We start from the raw sequence: 22,691 nt of genomic DNA, 5'->3' as shown, positions 1-22,691 counted from the left end.
GATAAAAAAATACTTGTTTGCGGGTGAATCACTTTGATCTGTATTTTGGGAACAGCTAGCGAACCCCCTGCACGATTACTCTTTGTGACGCTGTAGGTACAATTTGTGGGACTTGGTTTGGGATGGTTTTCCCAGCACCGCACCCCGAGTTTAGCTTCCGCACGGCAGGCAGTATTCTCTGTGCTGGGTATGAGCGAGGGTTCCTCGCCCACGTGTCTGCGATAGGTAGGTTTCTTTCTCTGCTCACACTCGCCCCCTCTCTCTCTCCCCCCCCCCCCGCTCCCACACTCTCCCCCCCCTCTCTCCCAACTGCTTCCCTCTCTCCCCCCCCCCCTCTCTCCCAACTACTTCCCTCTCTCCCCCCCCTCTCTCCCAACTACTTCCCACTCTCCCCCCCCCTCCCCTCTGTCCCCTTCACTCCCACACTCTCCCCCCCCTCTCTCCCAACTGCTTCCCTCTCTCCCCCCCTCCCCTCTCTCCCCCCATCCCCTCGCTCCCACACTCTCCCCCCCCCCTCTCTCCCAACTGCTTCCCTCTATCCCCCCTCCCCTCTCTCCCCTCACTCCTCTCCCCCCTCCCACCCCCCCCCCCCCCTGGCGTTATTTTGCAGAACGTCATTTCGGAGGAGCTGGGGAAGAAGGGGAAAGACCTAAAGAAGAAAGGGTCCGAGCTGGAGGAATCCGCCAAACAGGCTCAGAGGGAGTTAAACGGAGGGTGAGAAATGGGGGTTCCCTCTCGGGGGGGGGGGGGGGAAGGGGGCTCTGTGTGCAATGACGGGCTTGTTAACTCCTTGTTACCCAAGGGGCCTGCAATGTAAGTGGTTTCAGTGATGGCGTACTTCCCTTCTGCACATTACTAGTACCCCAAGTACAGCTTTATTGCAACGATCCGCTGCTAAGAGGGCAAACACCCGGGCGGCCATTTTATATCTGGCCACCATAATTAGGTGGTGAGAATCTTTGCTGCTAAATGTGATTTTCACAGCCCTATTTCAGAAAGAGCTCTGATTCTCCCGGCATAGGGGCGGGCAGTGAGGGACGCGGGCAGTGAGGGACGCGGGCAGTGAGGGGCGCGGGCAGTGAGGGGCGCAGGCAGTGAGGGGACGCGGGCAGTGAGGGACGTGGGCAGTGAGGGACGCGGGCAGTGAGGGACGCGGGCAGTGAGGGACGCGGGCAGTGAGGGACGCGGGCAGTGAGGGACGCGGGCAGTGAGGGACGCGGGCAGTGAGGGACGCGGGCAGTGAGGGACGCGGGCAGTGAGGGGCCGCGGGCAGTGAGGGCCGTGGGCAGTGAGGGGACGCGGGCAGTGAGGGGACGCGGGCAGTGAGGGGACGCGGGCAGTGAGGGGCCACGGGCAGTGAGGGGCGCGGGTAGTGAGGGGACGCGGGCAGTGAGGGGCGCGGGCAGTGAGGGGCCGCGGGCAGTGAGGGGACGCGGGCAGTGAGGGACGCGGGCAGTGAGGGACGCGGGCTGTGAGGGGCGCGGGCAGTGAGGGGACGCGGGCAGTGAGGGGCGCGGGCAGTGAGGGGACGCGGGCAGTGAGGGACGGGGCAGTCAGGGGCAGATTGGTACAATGGGTTGGGACTAAAACATTGATTTTTTTACAGATGCGAAGAGAAAACTGGCGGAAGCCAAAAAAAGGCTTCAGGACAACGTAAAAAAGAAGGACGAGCTTCAGACGGAGCTGAGATCTGTCCAGGAGAAAATCAGCCTGACGCGAGGTAACGTCCGGTACAATGCTACCAGCACAACAGGGGTTGGGTATCTCAGCTTCATCCGTACAATGGTACCAGCACAACAGGGGTTGGGTATCTCAGCTTCATCCGGTACAATGTTACCAACACAACAGGGGTTGGGTATCTCAGCTTCATCCGGTACAATGGTACCAGCACAACAGGGGTTGGGTATCTCAGCTTCATCTGGTACAATGGTACCAGCACAACAGGGGTTGGGTATCTCAGCTTCACCCGGTACAATGTTACCAGCACAACAGGGGTTGGGTATCTCGGCTTCAGCTTGCACGGAGAAGCGAAGGGCCAGAAAAGCTGTAGATCGTGTATGCTTCCGGAAGTCTCCGTGCTAGTAAAGCAGAACCAGATGTAGGAAATCGTGTCTTTAAAAGCAGCTGGTAAATGTAGCGGTTTAGCAGCCGTGAGACTGTGATAAATAATCCCCGATACTCCGGTATATAAACTCACCCCGGGGGGGGGTTATTATCCTCTGGCGCAGATAACGTAACGGATGATATAACGAGCGCCAAGTTCAAAGCCGCGGAGGCGAACGACACCGCCAACCGGGTGGAAGCCACGCTGACGGACCTGAAGAAGAACCTGGACCTGTGGAAGGAGAAGTACGGGAACCTGCAGAATGAAGATGTGAGCCGGGCCGTGGCGGACGCCAAGACGACCGGTAAGGACCGCGCGTCGTGTTCGGAGAACAGTCTCTGCCATAGAAACCGCTTGGCCGTTCTCCTGCGCGTCACCGTGGATCCTTAGGTTTCTTTAATATGTAGGATAGCCTGGTGTGTGTCTTAAACATTTTTGAATTCCCTTAGTGTAGTAGCCCCGAACCACCTCTGCTGGGTGGCTGTTCCATGAATCCACCACCCTTTCCATATAGAAGTGCTTCCTCGTACTTCCCACCCTTCATCTTCATAGCATGACCTCTTGCTCTATGTCTTCTCGTCTGAAATGTCATCTTTACACCCAGCCAAGAACACGTGTGTGTGTGTGTGTGTGTGTGTGTGTGTGTGTGTGTGTGTGTGTGTGTGTGTGTGTGTGTGTGTGTATGTATGTATGTATGTATGTGTGTATGTATGTATGTGTGTGAATGTGTGAATGTGTGAGTGTGAGTGTGAGTGTGAGTGTGAGTGTGAGTGTGTGTGTGTGTGTGTGTGTGTGTGTGTGTGTGTGTGTGTGTGTATGTATGTATGTATGTGTGTATGTATATCCTGATATAACGCTCACCGTGTACTCGGCGCTTTACCAAGACAATGCAGTGCAGGGAATTATAATCCAATAAACGCAAACAAAGTCAGACACTGGGAAAGGTAATCCCTGCCCCGGGGAGCTTGCAATCTAAGTATTTTACTTTTTGTCTGCTCCGGGCTGTTCATTAAAGAATAAGTGGGCTAGAAAAGGAAGAGTCGCAGTATCGCTGATCGGCCATTGGGGGGCGCCTGCGCAATCTCCTGTCCAATCAGCAAGACGATATCCCGGCACTCCCGTGGTCTTCGTGAAATGTAAAATGCGTTTATTAAATCGGGATCGAGTTCGCTGCTGAGACCCCAGGCGGAGTGCCGGGACAGCGTCTTGTTTACTCAAAGAGTAACGGGATCAGAACGGAAAACCTGGCGCATTTCCCGCGACTTTCTACGCACAGCGCAGTCCGGCGGCCGCACCTGAACTCCCCGCGCTTTCTTTTCCTTTCGAAGTCTCTAACCTGGAAAACGCGATCCCGCTGCTGCTGGACAAGCTGAACAGACTGGGGAACCGGCGGAGCGAGAACGCCAGCGTCACGGACAGTATCCAGCGCATCCGCCAGCTGATCTCCCAGGCCAGGGACTCGGCCAGCAAGGTCTGTCTCAGGAAGGGGCCGCGGTTACAAAAAGAAGGGAGAACCTCGGGGCCCGAAGGGGACACAAGGACAGCAAGTCCAAGTGGCCCGGAAGGCTTAAAGCTGTGGGGTCCATGATTTTGTATGAGACCCGCAGTGTTAATTCTTCAGTTGCTTGAATGGGCGATGCTGCAGAGAGAGAATAACTTTCAGATCAGCTACGCAGCGGTCTGACGCCATCTCTGCAACGGTCTGCCGCCATCTCTCTGCCGCCATCTCTCTGCATCTCTCTGCCGCCATCTCTCTGCATCTCTCTGCCGCCATCTCTCTGCCGCCATCTCTCTGCATCTCTCTGCCGCCATCTCTCTGCATCTCTCTGCCGCCATCTCTCTGTATCTCTCTGCCGCCATCTCTCTGCCGCCATCTCTCTGTATCTCTCTGCCGCCATCTCTCTGCCGCCATCTCTCTGCATCTCTCTGCCGCCATCACTCTGCCGCCATCTCTCTGCATCTCTCTGCCGCCATCTCTCTGTATCTCTCTGCCGCCTCACTGCATCCCAGCCTCCTCTCTGCAGCCTCCTCTCTGCAGCCTCCTCTCTGCATCTCTCTGCAGCCTCCTCTCTGCAGCCTCCTCTCTGCAGCCATCTCTCTGCAGCCTCCTCTCTGCAGCCTCCTCCCTGCAGTCTCCTCTCTGCATCTCTCTGCAGCCTCCTCTCTGCATCTCTCTGTAGCCTCCTCTCTGCAGCCTCCTCTCTGCATCTCTCTGCAGCCTCCTCTCTGCACTTCTCTGCATCTCTCTGCAGCCTCCTCTCTGCAGTCTCAAATGCAGCCTCCTCTCTGCAGCCTCCTCTCTGCAGTCTCCTCTCTGCAGTCTCCTCTCTGCAGCCTCCTCTCTGCAGCCTCCTCTCTGCATCTCTCTGCAGCCTCCTCTCTGCAGCCTCATCTCTGCAGCCTCCTCTCTGCAGCCTCCTCTCTGCAGCCTCCTCTCTGCAGCCTCCTCTCTGCAGCCTCCTCTCTGCAGCCTCCTCTCTGCAGCCATCTCTCTGCAGCCTCCTCTCTGCAGCCTCCTCTCTGCAGCCATCTCTCTGCAGCCTCCTCTCTGCAGCCTCCTCTCTGCATCTCTCTGCAGCCTCCTCTCTGCATCTCTCTGCAGCCTCCTCTCTGCAGCCTCCTATCTGCAGCCTCCTATCTGCAGCCTCCTATCTGCAGCCTCCTTTCTGCATCTCTCTGCAGCCTCCTCTCTGCGTCCCTCTGGCCTGATCTTTGTCAGATTGTTGCCCTGCAAAGTGTTCCAGGCTTCTGACACTGCACAGGGAAATGTAATTAAAAGAGGTTTCCCCCCCATCCTCTACCTCTCTCCTACTTCATCCCCTGCCTCTCTGTTTCTCTCTGTCTGTCTCTCTCTCCCTCTGTCTCTCTCTCGCTCCCTCCCTCCTCCCCATCTTCATCCTCTCTCCTCCATCCCCATCCTCTTTCTCTCTCCTTCCCACCCTCTCTCTCCTCCAACCCCATCCTCTCTCTCACTCTCATCCTGTTTCCTCTCTCGCTCTCATCCTCTTTCCTCTCTCGCTCTCCTCCACCCCTATCCTCTCCTCCCCCCCCCATCCTCTCTCTCCTTCCCCCCATCTTCTCTCTCCTCCCCCTCATCCTCTCTGTCCTCCCCCCTTCATGCTCAGGTCAAGGTTCCCGTGAAGTTTAATGGCAGCTCTGGGGTGCAGCTGAGAACCCCCCGAAACCTGCCGGACCTGGCAGCATACACCTCCCTCAAATTCCACATCCAGAACCACGACCCGCTGAGCAAGAAGAAGCGCCAGGCGGACGCTGGCTCGGGGCGCTTCGTCCTCTTCCTGGGGCATCGGGACGTAAGCGTTTTATTGATCCTCGCGGGTTTTGGGGGTGGAAGATTTTGGGCGTGAAAGGGATGGCTCCCCCCCCGTCTTCCTTATAAAACTTCCCCACAATGAAAACATCTCTCTGTGTCCGGTGACGAATGGAATCTGCCATTTAACTGGGACTTCAGTGTCACTGTCCGGGTCAAAGGCCACTCCTAGCCCCCCCAAATCTTTCTCGCGGCTGCGGAATACTAGGGGCTGTCCCCTTACCAGTGGAAGAGGATGTCTTCTCATGCAGGGGGGCTCAACTCCAGTCCTCAAGCCCCCTCCCCCCCAACAGGTCAGGTTTTCAGGATATCCCAGGTTCAGCACAGGTGGCTCAATCGGAGGCTCAAGCAGGGACTGTGGCGAAAATGGGGGTAATCAGCGCATTAATAAAGGCAGTGGGCTCGGCTGGTTACCCCTATTTCATATTGGGGATGAAGGGGTTAATTTTATATGCTGTTCCCCTTTTAAGACTGCTAATTTAGGAACAAATGTTATGCATACATGAAAGACCCCCCCCCCCCCCCCCAGTTGGGAGATGCCGATGCGTCTAGTAGATGAAAGACCCCAGATTCTTAAAGTGTCACTTAATCAGGATGTTTCTGAGTAGCAGGTCCTGTTACTCATCCTGGCTATTTCACACCTTGGGACCAAACTCCAGACATTGCGTCCCCAGAAATGAGTGGCCCCTTTTTACTTAGCAGTGCTACCAAGCTGCTTACTGAGCATGCTCAGAGTTACCTGAGCTGGCTGTAGGATTTGCCCATGTGACCTGGCAGGTTCTGATAGGAGGAAGATAATTTCTTGCCAATGGGATGTGGCTAATGTAACACTTCACAGGCCCTTGTCCTTAAAAAGGCATGTACCCCTCATTCCTGGGTTGTTCCTGCTGTTATTCCTGTGTTGTTGCTGTTGTTACCTGATTTCTTCAAGCATTTAAAACTACCAGAAAAGACTTTGCACATGCACAGAAGGATTGGGGCTGGCTATTTATTTGGCAATTTGCAAATGGACTATATTTTGAAAGACAATCTCCTGGTGCTTTACACATTTCTGGACATTATACTCTGTTTCTCTACCCGTGAGTTTAATTATTAAGTTTATTCTGCAGTTGTCGTGTGTTTGCCTATCAAGGGAATAAATCTCAGTTTATTTTGCTCAACCTGTTCTGCTCAATCAGGACCCACAAAATATAAATGTGTTATTAAGCGCGTCTCCCGTCACAGGGACTGATTGACCCAACTGTGCTGAAGCAGGGACTAATTGACCCAACTGTGCTGAAGCAGGAACTGATTGACCAACCTGTGCTTAAGCAGGGACTGATTGACCCACCTGTGCTGAAGCAGGGATGTCCTCAAAACCTCACGTGTTGGGGAGGCTTGAGGCCTGGAGTTGAGCACCCCCCTGTTCTAATGAAACACATTAGCAGGATTATATTACCGCCGGTTACTCCCAAATGTGACGCCCCGTGTATCTCCTCCTCAGGGTACGGGGGATTACCTTGGGGTTGTGCTGAAAGACAGCAAGGTGCAGTGTGTCTACAAACTGGGCGACGAGGCGGCCACGGTCCTCTCCGCCAACGAAGACATCAGCGATAAGTTTGTCACTGTGGCCATTGAAAGGTAACTGGGACCGCTGGCGTGCAATATATACATTCTACCCTCACTTACTGGGACCGCTGGCGTGCGATATATACATTCTACTCTCACATACTGGGACCGCTGGCGTGCGATATATACATTCTACCCTCACTTACTGGGACCGCTGGCGTGCAATATATACATTCTACCCTCACTTACTGGGATCGCTGGCGTGCAATATATACATTCTACCCTCACTTACTGGGATCGCTGGCGTGCAATATATACATTCTACCCTCACTTACTGGGACCGCTGGCGTGCAATATATACATTCTACCCTCACTTACTGGGACCGCTGGCGTGCAATATATACATTCTACCCTCACTTACTGGGACCGCTGGCGTGCAATATATACATTCTACCCTCTCTTACTGGGAACGCTGGCGTGCAATATATACATCCTACCCTCACTTACTGGGACCGCTGGCGTGCAATATATACATCCTACCCTCACTTACTGGGACCGCTGGCGTGCAATATATACATTTACCCTCACTTACTGGGACCGCTGGCGTGCAATATATACATCCTACCCTCACTTACTGGGACCGCTGGCGTGCAATATATACATCCTACCCTCACTTACTGGGACCGCTGGCATGCAATATATACATTCTACCCTCACTTACTGGGACCGCTGGCGTGCAATATATACATTCTACCCTCACTTACTGGGATCGCTGGCGTGCAATATATACATTCTACCCTCACTTACTGGGACCGCTGGCGTGCAATATATACATTCTACCCTCACTTACTGGGACCGCTGGCGTGCAATATATACATCCTACCCTCACTTACTGGGAACGCTGGCGTGCAATATATACATTCTACCCTCACTTACTGGGACCGCTGGCGTGCAATATATACATCCTACCCTCACTTACTGGGAACGCTGGCGTGCAATATATACATTCTACCCTCACTTACTGGGATCGCTGGCGTGCAATATATACATTCTACCCTCACTTACTGGGACCGCTGGCGTGCAATATATACATTCTATCCTCACTTACTGGGACCGCTGGCGTGCAATATATACATTCTACCCTCACTTACTGGGACCGCTGGCGTGCAATATATACATCCTACCCTCACTTACTGGGACCGCTGGCGTGCAATATATACATTCTACCCTCCCTTACTGGGACCGCTGGCGTGCAATATATACATTCTACCCTCACTTACTGGGACCGCTGGCGTGCAATATATACATTCTACCCTCACTTACTGGGACCGCTGGCGTGCAATATATACATTCTACCCTCCCTTACTGGGACCGCTGGCGTGCAATATATACATTCTACCCTCCCTTACTGGGACCGCTGGCGTGCAATATATACATTCTACCCTCACTTACTGGGACCGCTGGCGTGCAATATATACATTCTACCCTCACTTACTGGGACCGCTGGCGTGCAATATATACATTCTACCCTCACTTACTGGGACCGCTGGCGTGCAATATATACATTCTACCCTCACTTACTGGGACCGCTGGCGTGCAATATATACATTCTACCCTCACTTACTGGGATCGCTGGCGTGCAATATATACATTCTACCCTCACTTACTGGGACCGCTGGCGTGCAATATATACATTCTACCCTCACTTACTGGGAACGCTGGCGTGCAATATATACATTCTACCCTCACTTACTGGGATCGCTGGCGTGCAATATATACATTCTACCCTCACTTACTGGGACCGCTGGCGTGCAATATATACATCCTACCCTCACTTACTGGGACCGCTGGCGTGCAATATATACATTCTACCCTCACTTACTGGGACCGCTGGCGTGCAATATATACATTCTACCCTCACTTACTGGGACCGCTGGCGTGCAATATATACATTCTACCCTCACTTACTGGGACCGCTGGCGTGCAATATATACATTCTACCCTCACTTACTGGGATCGCTGGCGTGCAATATATACATTCTACCCTCACTTACTGGGACCGCTGGCGTGCAATATATACATTCTACCCTCACTTACTGGGACCGCTGGCGTGCAATATATACATCCTACCCTCACTTACTGGGAACGCTGGCGTGCAATATATACATTCTACCCACCCATACTGGGATCGCTGGCGTGCAATATATACATTCTACCCTCACTTACTGGGACCGCTGGCGTGCAATATATACATTCTATCCTCACTTACTGGGACCGCTGGCGTGCAATATATACATTCTACCCTCACTTACTGGGACCGCTGGCGTGCAATATATACATTCTATCCTCACTTACTGGGACCGCTGGCGTGCAATATATACATCCTACCCTCACTTACTGGGACCGCTGGCGTGCAATATATACATTCTACCCTCCCTTACTGGGACCGCTGGCGTGCAATATATACATTCTACCCTCACTTACTGGGACCGCTGGCGTGCAATATATACATTCTACCCTCACTTACTGGGACCGCTGGCGTGCAATATATACATTCTACCCTCACTTACTGGGACTGCTGGCGTGCAATATATACATTCTACCCTCACTTACTGGGACCGCTGGCGTGCAATATATACATTCTACCCTCACTTACTGGGATCGCTGGCGTGCAATATATACATTCTACCCTCACTTACTGGGACCGCTGGCGTGCAATATATACATTCTACCCTCACTTACTGGGAACGCTGGCGTGCAATATATACATTCTACCCTCACTTACTGGGATCGCTGGCGTGCAATATATACATTCTACCCTCACTTACTGGGACCGCTGGCGTGCAATATATACATTCTACCCTCACTTACTGGGACCGCTGGCGTGCAATATATACATTCTACCCTCACTTACTGGGACCGCTGGCGTGCAATATATACATTCTACCCTCACTTACTGGGACCGCTGGCGTGCAATATATACATTCTACCCTCACTTACTGGGATCGCTGGCGTGCAATATATACATTCTACCCTCACTTACTGGGACCGCTGGCGTGCAATATATACATTCTACCCTCACTTACTGGGACCGCTGGCGTGCAATATATACATTCTACCCTCACTTACTGGGACCGCTGGCGTGCAATATATACATTCTACCCTCACTTACTGGGAACGCTGGCGTGCAATATATACATTCTACCCTCACTTACTGGGACCGCTGGCGTGCAATATATACATTCTACCCTCACTTACTGGGACCGCTGGCGTGCAATATATACATTCTATCCTCACTTACTGGGACCGCTGGCGTGCAATATATACATTCTACCCTCACTTACTGGGACCGCTGGCGTGCAATATATACATTCTATCCTCACTTACTGGGACCGCTGGCGTGCAATATATACATCCTACCCTCACTTACTGGGACCGCTGGCGTGCAATATATACATTCTACCCTCCCTTACTGGGACCGCTGGCGTGCAATATATACATTCTACCCTCCCTTACTGGGACCGCTGGCGTGCAATATATACATTCTACCCTCACTTACTGGGACCGCTGGCGTGCAATATATACATCCTACCCTCACTTACTGGGAACGCTGGCGTGCAATATATACATTCTACCCTCACTTACTGGGACCGCTGGCGTGCAATATATACATCCTACCCTCACTTACTGGGACCGCTGGCGTGCAATATATACATTCTACCCTCACTTACTGGGACTGCTGGCGTGCAATATATACATTCTACCCTCACTTACTGGGACCGCTGGCGTGCAATATATACATTCTACCCTCACTTACTGGGACCGCTGGCGTGCAATATATACATTCTACCCTCACTTACTGGGACCGCTGGCGTGCAATATATACATTCTACCCTCACTTACTGGGACCGCTGGCGTGCAATATATACATTCTACCCTCCCTTACTGGGATCGCTGGCGTGCAATATATACATCCTACCCTCACTTACTGGGACCGCTGGCGTGCAATATATACATTCTACCCTCACTTACTGGGGCCGCTGGCGTGCAATATATACATTCTACCCTCACTTACTGGGACCGCTGGCGTGCAATATATACATTCTACCCTCACTTACTGGGACCGCTGGCGTGCAATATATACATTCTATCCTCACTTACTGGGACCGCTGGCGTGCAATATATACATCCTACCCTCACTTACTGGGACCGCTGGCGTGCAATATATACATTCTACCCTCACTTACTGGGATCGCTGGCGTGCAATATATACATTCTACCCTCACTTACTGGGACCGCTGGCGTGCAATATATACATTCTACCCTCACTTACTGGGACCGCTGGCGTGCAATATATACATTCTACCCTCACTTACTGGGATCGCTGGCGTGCAATATATACATTCTACCCTCACTTACTGGGACCGCTGGCGAGCAATATATACATTCTACCCTCACTTACTGGGACCGCTGGCGTGCAATATATACATTCTACCCTCACTTACTGGGATCGCTGGCGAGCAATATATACATCCTACCCTCACTTACTGGGACCGCTGGCGTGCAATATATACATCCTATTCTCACTTACTGGGATCGCTGGCGTGCAATATATACATTCTACCCTCACTTACTGGGATCGCTGGCGAGCAATATATACATCCTACCCTCACTTACTGGGACCGCTGGCGTGCAATATATACATTCTACCCTCACTTACTGGGACCGCTGGCGTGCAATATATACATCCTACCCTCACTTACTGGGATCGCTGGCGTGCAATATATACATTCTACCCTCACTTACTGGGGCCGCTGGCGTGCAATATATACATTCTACCCTCACTTACTGGGACCGCTGGCGTGCAATATATACATTCTACCCTCACTTACTGGGACCGCTGGCGTGCAATATATACATTCTACCCTCACTTACTGGGACCGCTGGCGTGCAATATATACATTCTACCCTCACTTACTGGGACCGCTGGCGTGCAATATATACATTCTACCCTCACTTACTGGGACCGCTGGCGTGCAATATATACATTCTACCCTCACTTACTGGGACCGCTGGCGTGCAATATATACATTCTACCCTCACTTACTGGGATCGCTGGCGTGCAATATATACATTCTACCCTCACTTACTGGGATCGCTGGCGTGCAATATATACATTCTACCCTCACTTACTGGGACCGCTGGCGTGCAATATATACATTCTACCCTCACTTACTGGGATCGCTGGCGAGCAATATATACATTCTACCCTCACTTACTGGGACCGCTGGCGTGCAATATATACATTCTACCCTCACTTACTGGGACCGCTGGCGTGCAATATATACATTCTACCCTCACTTACTGGGACCGCTGGCGTGCAATATATACATTCTACCCTCACTTACTGGGACCGCTGGCGTGCAATATATACATTCTACCCTCACTTACTGGGACCGCTGGCGTGCAATATATACATTCTACCCTCACTTACTGGGACCGCTGGCGTGCAATATATACATTCTACCCTCACTTACTGGTGCCGCTGGCGTGCAATATATACATTCTACCCACTTACTGGGACCGCTGGCGTGCAATATATACATTCTACCCTCACTTACTGGGAACGCTGGCGTGCAATATATACATTCTACCCTCACTTACTGGGACCGCTGGCGTGCAATATATACATTCTACCCACTTACTGGGACCGCTGGCGTGCAATATATACATTCTACCCTCACTTACTGGGAACGCTGGCGTGCAATATATACATTCTACCCTCACTTACTGGGATCGCTGGCGTGCAATATATACATCCTACCCTCACTTACTGGGACCGCTGGCGTGCAATATATACATTCTACCCTCACTTACTGGGACCGCTGGCGTGCAATATATACATTCTACCCTCACTTACTGGGGCCGCTGGCGTGCAATATATACATTCTACCCTCACTTACTGGGACCGCTGGCGTGCAATATATACATTCTACCCTCACTTACTGGGGCCGCTTGCGTGCAATATATACATTCTACCCTCACTTACTGGGACCGCTGGCGTGCAATATATACATCCTACCCTCACTTACTGGGAACGCTGGCGTGCAATATATACATTCTATCCTCACATACTGGGACCGCTGGCGTGCAATATATACATTCTACCCTCACTTACTGGGACCGCTGGCGTGCAATATATACATCCTACCCTCACTTACTGGGACCGCTGGTGTGCAATATATACATCCTACCCTCACTTACTGGGACCGCTGGCGTGCAATATATACATCCTACCCTCACTTACTGGGACCGCTGGCGTGCAATATATACATTCTACCCTCACTTACTGGGACTGCTGGCGTGCAATATATACATTCTACCCTCACTTACTGGGACCGCTGGCGTGCAATATATACATCCTACCCTCACTTACTGGGACCGCTGGTGTGCAATATATACATCCTACCCTCACTTACTGGGACCGCTGGCGTGCAATATATACATCCTACCCTCACTTACTGGGAACGCTGGCGTGCAATATATACATTCTACCCTCACTTACTGGGACCGCTGGCATGCAATATATACATCCTACCCTCACTTACTGGGACCGCTGGCGTGCAATATATACATTCTACCCTCACTTACTGGGACCGCTGGCGTGCAATATATACATCCTACCCTCACGTACTGGGACCGCTGGCGTGCAATATATACATCCACCCTCACTTACTGGGGCCGCTGGCGTGCAATATATACATTCTACCCTCACTTACTGGGACCGCTGGCGTGCAATATATACATCCACCCTCACTTACTGGGAACGCTGGCGTGCAATATATACATTCTACCCTCACTTACTGGGACCGCTGGCGTGCAATATATACATTCTACCCTCACTTACTGGGACCGCTGGCGTGCAATATATACATTCTACCCACTTACTGGGACCGCTGGCGTGCAATATATACATTCTACCCTCACTTACTGGGGCCGCTGGCGTGCAATATATACATCCTACCCTCACTTACTGGGACCGCTGGCGTGCAATATATACATCCTACCCTCACTTACTGGGACCGCTGGCGTGCAATATATACATTCTACCCTCACTTACTGGGGCCGCTGGCGTGCAATATATACATTCTACCCTCACTTACTGGGATCGCTGGCGTGCTATATATACATTCTACCCTCACTTACTGGGATCGCTGGCGTGCAATATATACATCCACCCTCACTTACTGGGACCGCTGGCGTGCAATATATACATCCTACCCTCACTTACTGGGACCGCTGGCGTGCAATATATACATTCTACCCTCACTTACTGGGATCGCTGGCGTGCAATATATACATTCTACCCTCACTTACTGGGACCGCTGGCGTGCAATATATACATTCTACCCTCGCTTACTGGGACCGCTGGCGTGCAATATATACATTCTACCCTCGCTTACTGGGACCGCTGGCGTGCAATATATACATTCTACCCTCACTTACTGGGACCGCTGGCGTGCAATATATACATTCTACCCTCACTTACTGGGACCGCTGGCGTGCAATATATACATCCTACCCTCACTTACTGGGACCGCTGGCGTGCAATATATACATCCACCCTCACTTACTGGGAACGCTGGCGTGCAATATATACATTCTACCCTCACTTACTGGGACCGCTGGCGTGCAATATATACATCTACCCTCACTTACTGGGGCCGCTGGCGTGCAATATATACATTCTACCCTCACTTACTGGGATCGCTGGCGTGCAATATATACATTCTACCCTCACTTACTGGGACCGCTGGCGTGCAATATATACATTCTACCCTCACTGGGACCGCTGGCGTGCAATATATACATTCTACTCTCACATACTGGGACCGCTGGCGTGCAATATATACATTCTACCCTCACTTACTGGGAACGCTGGCGTGCAATATATACATTCTACCCTCACTTACTGGGATCGCTGGCATGCAATATATACATCCTACCCTCACTTACTGGGATCGCTGGCGTGCAATATATACATTCTATCCTCACTTACTGGGACCGCTGGCGTGCAATATATACATTCTACCCTCCCTTACTGGGACCTCGTAAAGCGTTCGGGTTATTAATGTTTGATGGTGCAATGTCAATTTTCATTATTTTGATCTCACTATTTTTCATGCGTTCTACAGCAATTGTCTCCTTTTCTTTATATTGTAGCACGTTACTGTGTGCGCATGCGTGTACACAGAGCTACATAGTTACAGAGTTATATAGTTACAGTTACATAGTCACAGAGTTAGAGTTACAAAGTAGATGAGGTTGAAAAAAGACGTGCGTCCATCCAGTTCAACCTATGCTTGATTTGGACAACAGATACTTTATCCTATATCCGTACTTACAGTGTATTGATCCAGGGGAAGGCAAACACACAACCCCCAGTGTTATATCATCCAATGATATCTCATATGGGGAAAATACATTCTTTCCCGACTCCAAATATTGGCAATCAGATTACTCCCTGAATCAACATCCACTCAGCTCTATATCTTGCTATCTCTCTGTATAATGTATGTATCGCTGTATATTGAATATCATTGTATATCATCGATGTATTCTGTATCACGCATGTGTTATATACACTTTGCGGAGGAGCAGGGGAGGGTTACCATTTCCGTGCCTATGTTCTGAAGCAGGGTGCGTGGCAAGGTGTGTTGTAATAAGCAGGTAGGGTGCGTGCCCCCCTCTCACACCCCCTGGTGCTTCTCCCCTGCAGAATTCTCCAGTACGGTCAGATGTCCATCTTCGTGGAGAAACAATCCTTGCACGAGATCAAAGGAGACAGCACCGCGGCCGGCGTCCAGGGACTGCTCAATCTGGACCCCAAACGGGTGGTGTTCTACGTAGGCGGTTACCCTCCCGGGTTCACGGTACGGATACCAACGCGAGCCGCTGGTTTACAAGCAGAAAGACTCTCCGGCAGTTACTCAGCGTCTCGTGTTCCCGGCCAGAGGAGCCTTCAGTGCTCTAGCAGTCAGCTGACACACTATGGAGAGGAAGACTCGTGTGACCTCTTCTGTAAAACTCTCCTCTCTTATTACAGGGGCTTTCATTAACACCTTCTCTGCCAGGAGATGCAGCAGCTCATGGCAAACCTCTTGCTTATCTAGGTTGATTTACAAGTGAATAGTGTGAAACTCGCTACTCCATACTCACACTCACCCCCCCTTCTGCATACTCACACTTGCCCCCCTTCTTCATACTCTCACTCACCCCCCTTCTCCATACTCTCACTCACCCCCCTTCTCCATACTCACTCTCGTCCCCCTTCTTTATACTCACACTCGCCCCCCCTTCTCCATACTCACACTCACCCCCCTTCTCCATACTCACACTCACCCCCCTTCTTCATATTCACTCACCTCCCTTCTCCATACTTTCACTCACCCCCCTTCTCCATAGTCTCACTCGCCCCCCTTCTTCATACTCACACTCACCCCCTTCTCCATACTTTCACTCGCCCCCTTCTCCATACTCTCACTCGTCCCCCTTCTCCATACTCACACTCGCCACCTTGCTTCTCCATACTCACACTCACCCCCTTCTCCATACTTTCACTCGCCCCCTTCTCCATACTCTCACTCGTCCCCCTTCTCCATACTCACACTCGCCACCTTGCTTCTCCATACTCACACTTGCCCCCCTTCTCCATACTCTCACACTCCCCCCTTGCTTCTCCATACACTTGCCCCCTTGCTTCTCCATACTCACACTCACCCGTTTGCTTCTCCATACACTCGCCCCCTTGCTTCTCCACACTCACACTCACCCGCTTGCTTCACTCATGTAAAAGTTCCCTAAAAAGTCACTTCCCACACCCTCCTAATCGCATCTTCCCCAGGAACACCCTGATTAGCCCGATCTCCCTGCACCGATCCCCGTCTGAGCTCTTTTCACTCCCCACCTCTTAGATAGTAAGCTCTTTGGAACAGGGACCTCATGACAGTTACGTGCGGGGCTTTTTTTGTAAAAAGAAGAGATGCCGGTACTCGGACAGCTTCACAGGGCCGTACCGGCACTGGTTATGCGTCATTTCGATGTTAATTCTTTTCTCTTGGTGTCTTTCAATCACATTGTACTGCGCTACACAACATGTTGGCTAATCAGCCACAAATGACAATGATCATAACCCCAATCAGCTGGAAATGTTGCTAAATCAAGCCCTTAAAGTCCGCGTTTGGGTGTAATGCTTGTAACCTGTTTTCCACTGTCCTTCAGCCGCCGGCCATGTTGAATTATCCCAGCTACCGTGGCTGCATTGAGATGGACACCCTGAACGAGAAGCAGATCAGTTTGTATGACTTCGAGAGCACCTTCCTGCTGGACACAACCCGAGACAAACCCTGTGCCAGGTAGAGGTCATCTCCCACCCATCGCGGTCACTAACCTCCTGCAGAGTCTCACTGCACGTCATATACAATGTAACTGTGCGAATGCTCCAGCGGCGCCTGCGGAGGGACCAGCCGCTCACACCTTGTATGGAGTATCCTCGGGCGATATGTCCCTCAATACTGGGAATCCTAGAACTGATCCGAGACCCATTTCTAAATAATTAATGTATCCTAACCCTCGCGGCGAAGCGCCAATACGGCGGTTCTGTTCCATGGCTGCAGTCATGTTTCCGCGCATGCGCAGAAAGGGGACGCCGAGTCCACGCATGCGCAGAATGCTGTGTGTGTGTGTACTGACCCAGCCAGATTATCATCCATCTTTCTAGAAAGTTTGAAATAGGACTGCGCGGTGGTGTGCGCACGGAGTGAAACTGTACGTTGAATATGAATGAATTTGAGGGGAACGGAACATTCTAAAGAGCAGTTTTGGCGTATTAGCCCACGCGGTGCGCGCAGCATCCTCATGGCAGCCAGGGGCAGTCGTAGTGATACGTGTTGTAAAAAGTTTCGGATATGCTTTCTCTGCGTAATACAATAGTAACCATGAGTGCAAACAAGCAACTCTGTCTTCTAGTATAGCTCTGTCTATAGCTACGTGATGTTTAGTTCCATGCACAGGTCTAATATTAGTGAACCAGAGTTAGATCTCATGTTTAGCGAGCTCAAGACCACCCAGAAGCTGCCCCGCCCCCCAACATGGTGGAATAGAGCCCCCCAACATGGCGGAATAGAGCCCCCCAACATGGTGGAATAGAGCCCCCCAACATGGCGGAATAGAGCCCCCCAACATGGTGGAATAGAGCCCCCCAACATGGCGGAATGGTGCCCCCACCCCAACATGGCGGAATGGTGCCCCCACCCCAACATGGCGGAATGGTGCCCCCACCCCAACATGGCGGAATGGTGCCCCCACCCCAACATGGCGGAATGGTGCCCCCACCCCAACATGGCGGAATGGAGCCCCCCCAACATGGCGGAATGGTGCCCCCACCCCAACATGGCGGAATGGAGCCCCCCCAACATGGCGGAATGGAGCCCCCCCCAACATGCCATTTGTGCTTGTTTAGTATTCGTACCTCTCTGCTTGTGTCAGGTCTAAATCCACCGGCGACCCCTGGCTGACTGAGGGATCTTACTTTGACGGGTCGGGATATGCGGAGATTAAACTGGAGAACCTGCCGGGCTCGTCCAAGCGGTTTGAGCAGGATGTCCGCCTCGTCTCGTACAACGGGATCCTCTTTTTCCTGGATTCGGAGGTAAATAAGCAGCAGTTTCACTTCCATCTCTGCCCTGGAGCCAAGGCCACAATCTTCTCCCGGCTTTATATGTATGTATCAGCGCGCACAGGCTCAGCGCGCACAGGCTCAGCGCGCACAGGCTCAGCGCGCACAGGCTCAGCGCGCACAGGCTCAGCGCGCACAGGCTCAGCGAGCACAGGCTCAGCGCGCACAGGCTCAGCGCACAGGCTCAGCGCGCACAGGCTCAGCGCGCACAGGCTCAGCGCGCACAGGCTCAGCGCGTACAGGCTCAGCGCGCACAGGCTCAGCGCGCACAGGCTCAGCGCGCACAGGCTCAGCGCGCACAGGCTAAGAGCGCACAGGCTCAGCGCGCACAGGCTCAGCGCACAGGCTCAGCGCACAGGCTCAGCGCGCACAGGCTCAGCGCGCACAGGCTCAGCGCGCACAGGCTCAGCGCGTACAGGCTCAGCGAGCACAGGCTCAGCGAGTAAAGACACTCACTCTGGAAACAATGACACTGAGTTTGAATCAGGGGAACCTGGTTCTATTCCCAGTGTCGGCTACTCGTGACTTTGGTGCATGTCACTTTATCTCCCTGTGCATCCAGATAATAGATTGTAAGCTCTGCAGGGCAGGGACCAGTGCCTGCTAAAATTCTATGTATAGCGCTGCGTACACTGTCCGCGCTATACAGGAAGAAACTATCATGATTAGTGCAGCAGGATAAACCTAAAGGAGACTACCCCACAGAGCTTACACTCCGTCCTCGCTTGGATACAATCCGCTGATTCCGCAGTCTGCGAGCGGATTGAAATGTTGGTGCTAAAAAAAAATCTGGAAAAGATGAATCGCCCTTTTTTAGACTGAGCCACGGAAATCCATGGACCAAAGGAACCGACCACAAAAAAATGTGCCCATCTCTACCTGTGATCCCCGCACTGGTTGGATCTCTTATCTCCATGTTGGTTTGGATCTGTGATCCCCGCACCTGATCGGATCTCTTATCTCCACGGCGGTTGGATCTCTGATCCCAGCACTGGTTGGAGCTGTGATCCCAGCGCCAGCTGGATCTCTGATCCCAGCACTGGTTGGAGTTGTGATCCCAGCACTAGTTGGATCTGTGATCCCCGAGCCGGTTGGGATCTGTGATCCCCAAGCAGGTTGGGATCTGTGATCCCCACACCTGATCGGATCTGTGATCCCCACACCTGATCGGATCTGTGCTCCCCGTGCCGGTTGGATCTGTGTTGACCGCTCTGGTTTCACTCTGCAGGAGCAGTTTCTGTGCTTGGCGGTTCAGGAGGGGAAGCTGGCGCTGTATTATAACATCAACGATGGGCTCCAGAAAGCTAAACCTATGGTGGATCCGTCCGTGCTCGCGGTCAGCAGCGCAACCACTAAAGCGGTAATGTGTCCTTCATCCCATGAGTATATAATATACTGCTAGTATATAGTTTCTTTCTCACTGCGCTGTGATGTCATTCTGTAAAGACACCTCTCTGGGTGCGCACACCTGTCTGGGGGCACGCACACCTGTCTGGGCACACACACACCTGTCTGGGCGCACACACCTGTCTGGGCACACACACCTGTCTGGGGGCACGCACACCTGTCTGGGCACACACACACCTGTCTGGGCGCACACACACCTGTCTGGGCACACACACCTGTCTGGGCGCACACACACCTGTCTGGGCGCACACACACCTGTCTGGGCACACACACCTGTCTGGGCACACACACCTGTCTGGGGGCACACACACCTGTCTGGGGGCATACACACCTGTCTGGGGGCACGCACACCAGTCTGGGCACACACACCTGTCTGGGGGCACGCACACCTGTCTGGGGGCACACACACCTGTCTGGGCACACACACCTGTCTGGGCACACACACCTGTCTGGGGGCACACACACCTGTCTGGGCACACACACCTGTCTGGGCGCACACACACCTGTCTGGGCACGCACACCAGTCTGGGCACGCACACCTGTCTGGGGGCACGCACACCTGTCTGGGGGCACGCACACCTGTCTGGGGGCACGCACACCTGTCTGGGCGCACGCACACCTGTCTGGGCGCACGCACACCTGTCTGGGCACACACACCTGTCTGGGAGCACGCACACCTGTCTGGGGGCACGCACACCAGTCTGGGCGCACACACCTGTCTGGGCGCACACACACCTGTCTGGGCACACACACACCTGTCTGGGCACACACACACCTGTCTGGGCACACACACACCTGTCTGGGCACACACACACCTGTCTGGGCACACACACACCTGTCTGGGCACACACACCTGTCTGGGCACGCACCTGTCTGGGCACACACCTGTCTGGGCACGCACCTGTCTGGGCACACACCTGTCTGGGCGCACACACCTGAGCGTGCATGCATTAACTCTTCCACTTCCAGAGGGGCCAGTAACGCATTGCTGTGTAAGGGTTAAAATACAGGGTGTTCGTTTATACACTATATCTGGGGTCTCAACGCCAGTCCTCAAGACCCCCTAACAGGCCAGGTTTTCAGGATATCCCAGCTTCAGCACAGGTGGCTCAATCAGACTGAGCCTCCGATTGAGCCACCGGTGCTGAAGCAGGGACTGATTATGCCACCTGGGCTGAAGCAGGGATATCTTGAAAACCTGACCTGTTGGGGGAGGCGGGAGGGGCTTTAGGAAAAGTTGAGCACCCCCTGTGTTTTTTTCAATATCAAAGCCAATTTTGGACGGCCTCTGCTTCCGTTATCCAGCCTGAGCTGTCTCGGTCACACATTGCGTCGCAAAGCGTATAACTTCTCATTCCGCGGGCGTTTGCAGTCGGTAATATCGCCCTCTCGTTTCGCCCCCAGATCCAGGTGATTCTCGCGGTTATCGCGGGGAAGAAGCGGATATTTGTGCGCTTGGAGAGACTGACCATTTTCCAAGTGGAATACGAGAGCGGGAACCTGGAGACTTCTCGCTACTTCTACCTAGGGGGAGTTCCTGCAGACAAGATCCCCGAGAGGTAAGACCCCACCTGAACCGTATGCCCCGACTCTGCCAGTGTACTCTCTGCTGTACACAGCATGGATAAGGTGTGTCACAAAACCCAAGCCACGTGCGTCGGACAAGCACCAAGACATGTTAGGAAAGAGGCGGCTAAGAGGGGATATGATAACTATATACAAATATATTCAGGGACAGTACAGGGAACTTTCAAAAGAACTATTCATCCTACGGGCAGCACAAAGGACTCGGGGCCATCCCTTCAGGTTGAAGGAAAGTAGATTTCACCAGCAACAAAGGAAATGGTTCTTTACCGCAGGGGTGTGCAAACTTTTTGCCCTGCGCCCACTGCTTGCTCCCCCCACTGCTCGCAGCCCCCCCCCCCCCCTTACTTTGTCTCAAGCATCAAATGACGCAGCTGGATCATGTGACTTCACGTCTTGCCCGGCTTACCGAGTATAGATACACATTCTCGCCCGGATTGCTGAGTATATATATATATATATATATATATATATATACACACACATTCTTGCCCGGATTGCTGAGTATATATATATACACATTCTTGCTCAGATTGCTGAGTATATATACACATTCTTGCCCGGATTGCTGATTATATATATACACATTCTTGCCCAGATTGCTGAGTATATATATACACATTCTTGCCCGGATTGCTGAGTATATATATACACATTCTTGCCCGGATTGCTGAGTATATATATATATACACATTCTTGCCCGGATTGCTGAGTATATATATATATATATATATATATATATATATATATATACACATTCTTGCCCGGATTGCTGAGTATATATATGTACACATTCTTGCCCGGATTGCTGAGTATATATATATATATACACATTCTTGCCCGGATTGCTGAGTATATATATACACATTCTTGCCCGGATTGCTGAGTATATATATATACACACATTCTTGCCCGTATTGCTGAGTATATATATATACACATTCTTGCCCGGATTGCTGAGAGTATATATATATATATATACA

At 52.0% G+C, this 22,691-nt stretch overlaps 1 protein-coding gene across 1 annotated transcript in view; it reads left to right on the top strand.

The window, feature by feature from the left end:
- LAMA5 (laminin subunit alpha 5) overlaps positions 1 to 22,691 on the top strand; it is a 161,139-nt gene that overhangs the window by 122,500 nt on the left and 15,948 nt on the right. Inside the window, 11 exon segments of the mRNA XM_075571418.1 lie at positions 611 to 713; positions 1,607 to 1,720; positions 2,229 to 2,408; positions 3,433 to 3,575; positions 5,230 to 5,415; positions 6,916 to 7,052; positions 15,760 to 15,913; positions 17,262 to 17,395; positions 18,528 to 18,690; positions 19,946 to 20,077; positions 21,529 to 21,683. Of these exon segments, the coding sequence (XP_075427533.1) occupies positions 611 to 713; positions 1,607 to 1,720; positions 2,229 to 2,408; positions 3,433 to 3,575; positions 5,230 to 5,415; positions 6,916 to 7,052; positions 15,760 to 15,913; positions 17,262 to 17,395; positions 18,528 to 18,690; positions 19,946 to 20,077; positions 21,529 to 21,683 (1,601 nt within the window).

The sequence above is a fragment of the Ascaphus truei genome, chromosome 15 (genome assembly GCF_040206685.1).
Source record: "Ascaphus truei isolate aAscTru1 chromosome 15, aAscTru1.hap1, whole genome shotgun sequence".
NCBI classification, from domain to species: domain Eukaryota; kingdom Metazoa; phylum Chordata; class Amphibia; order Anura; family Ascaphidae; genus Ascaphus; species Ascaphus truei.
This window is presented reverse-complemented; position numbering and strand designations above follow the sequence as displayed.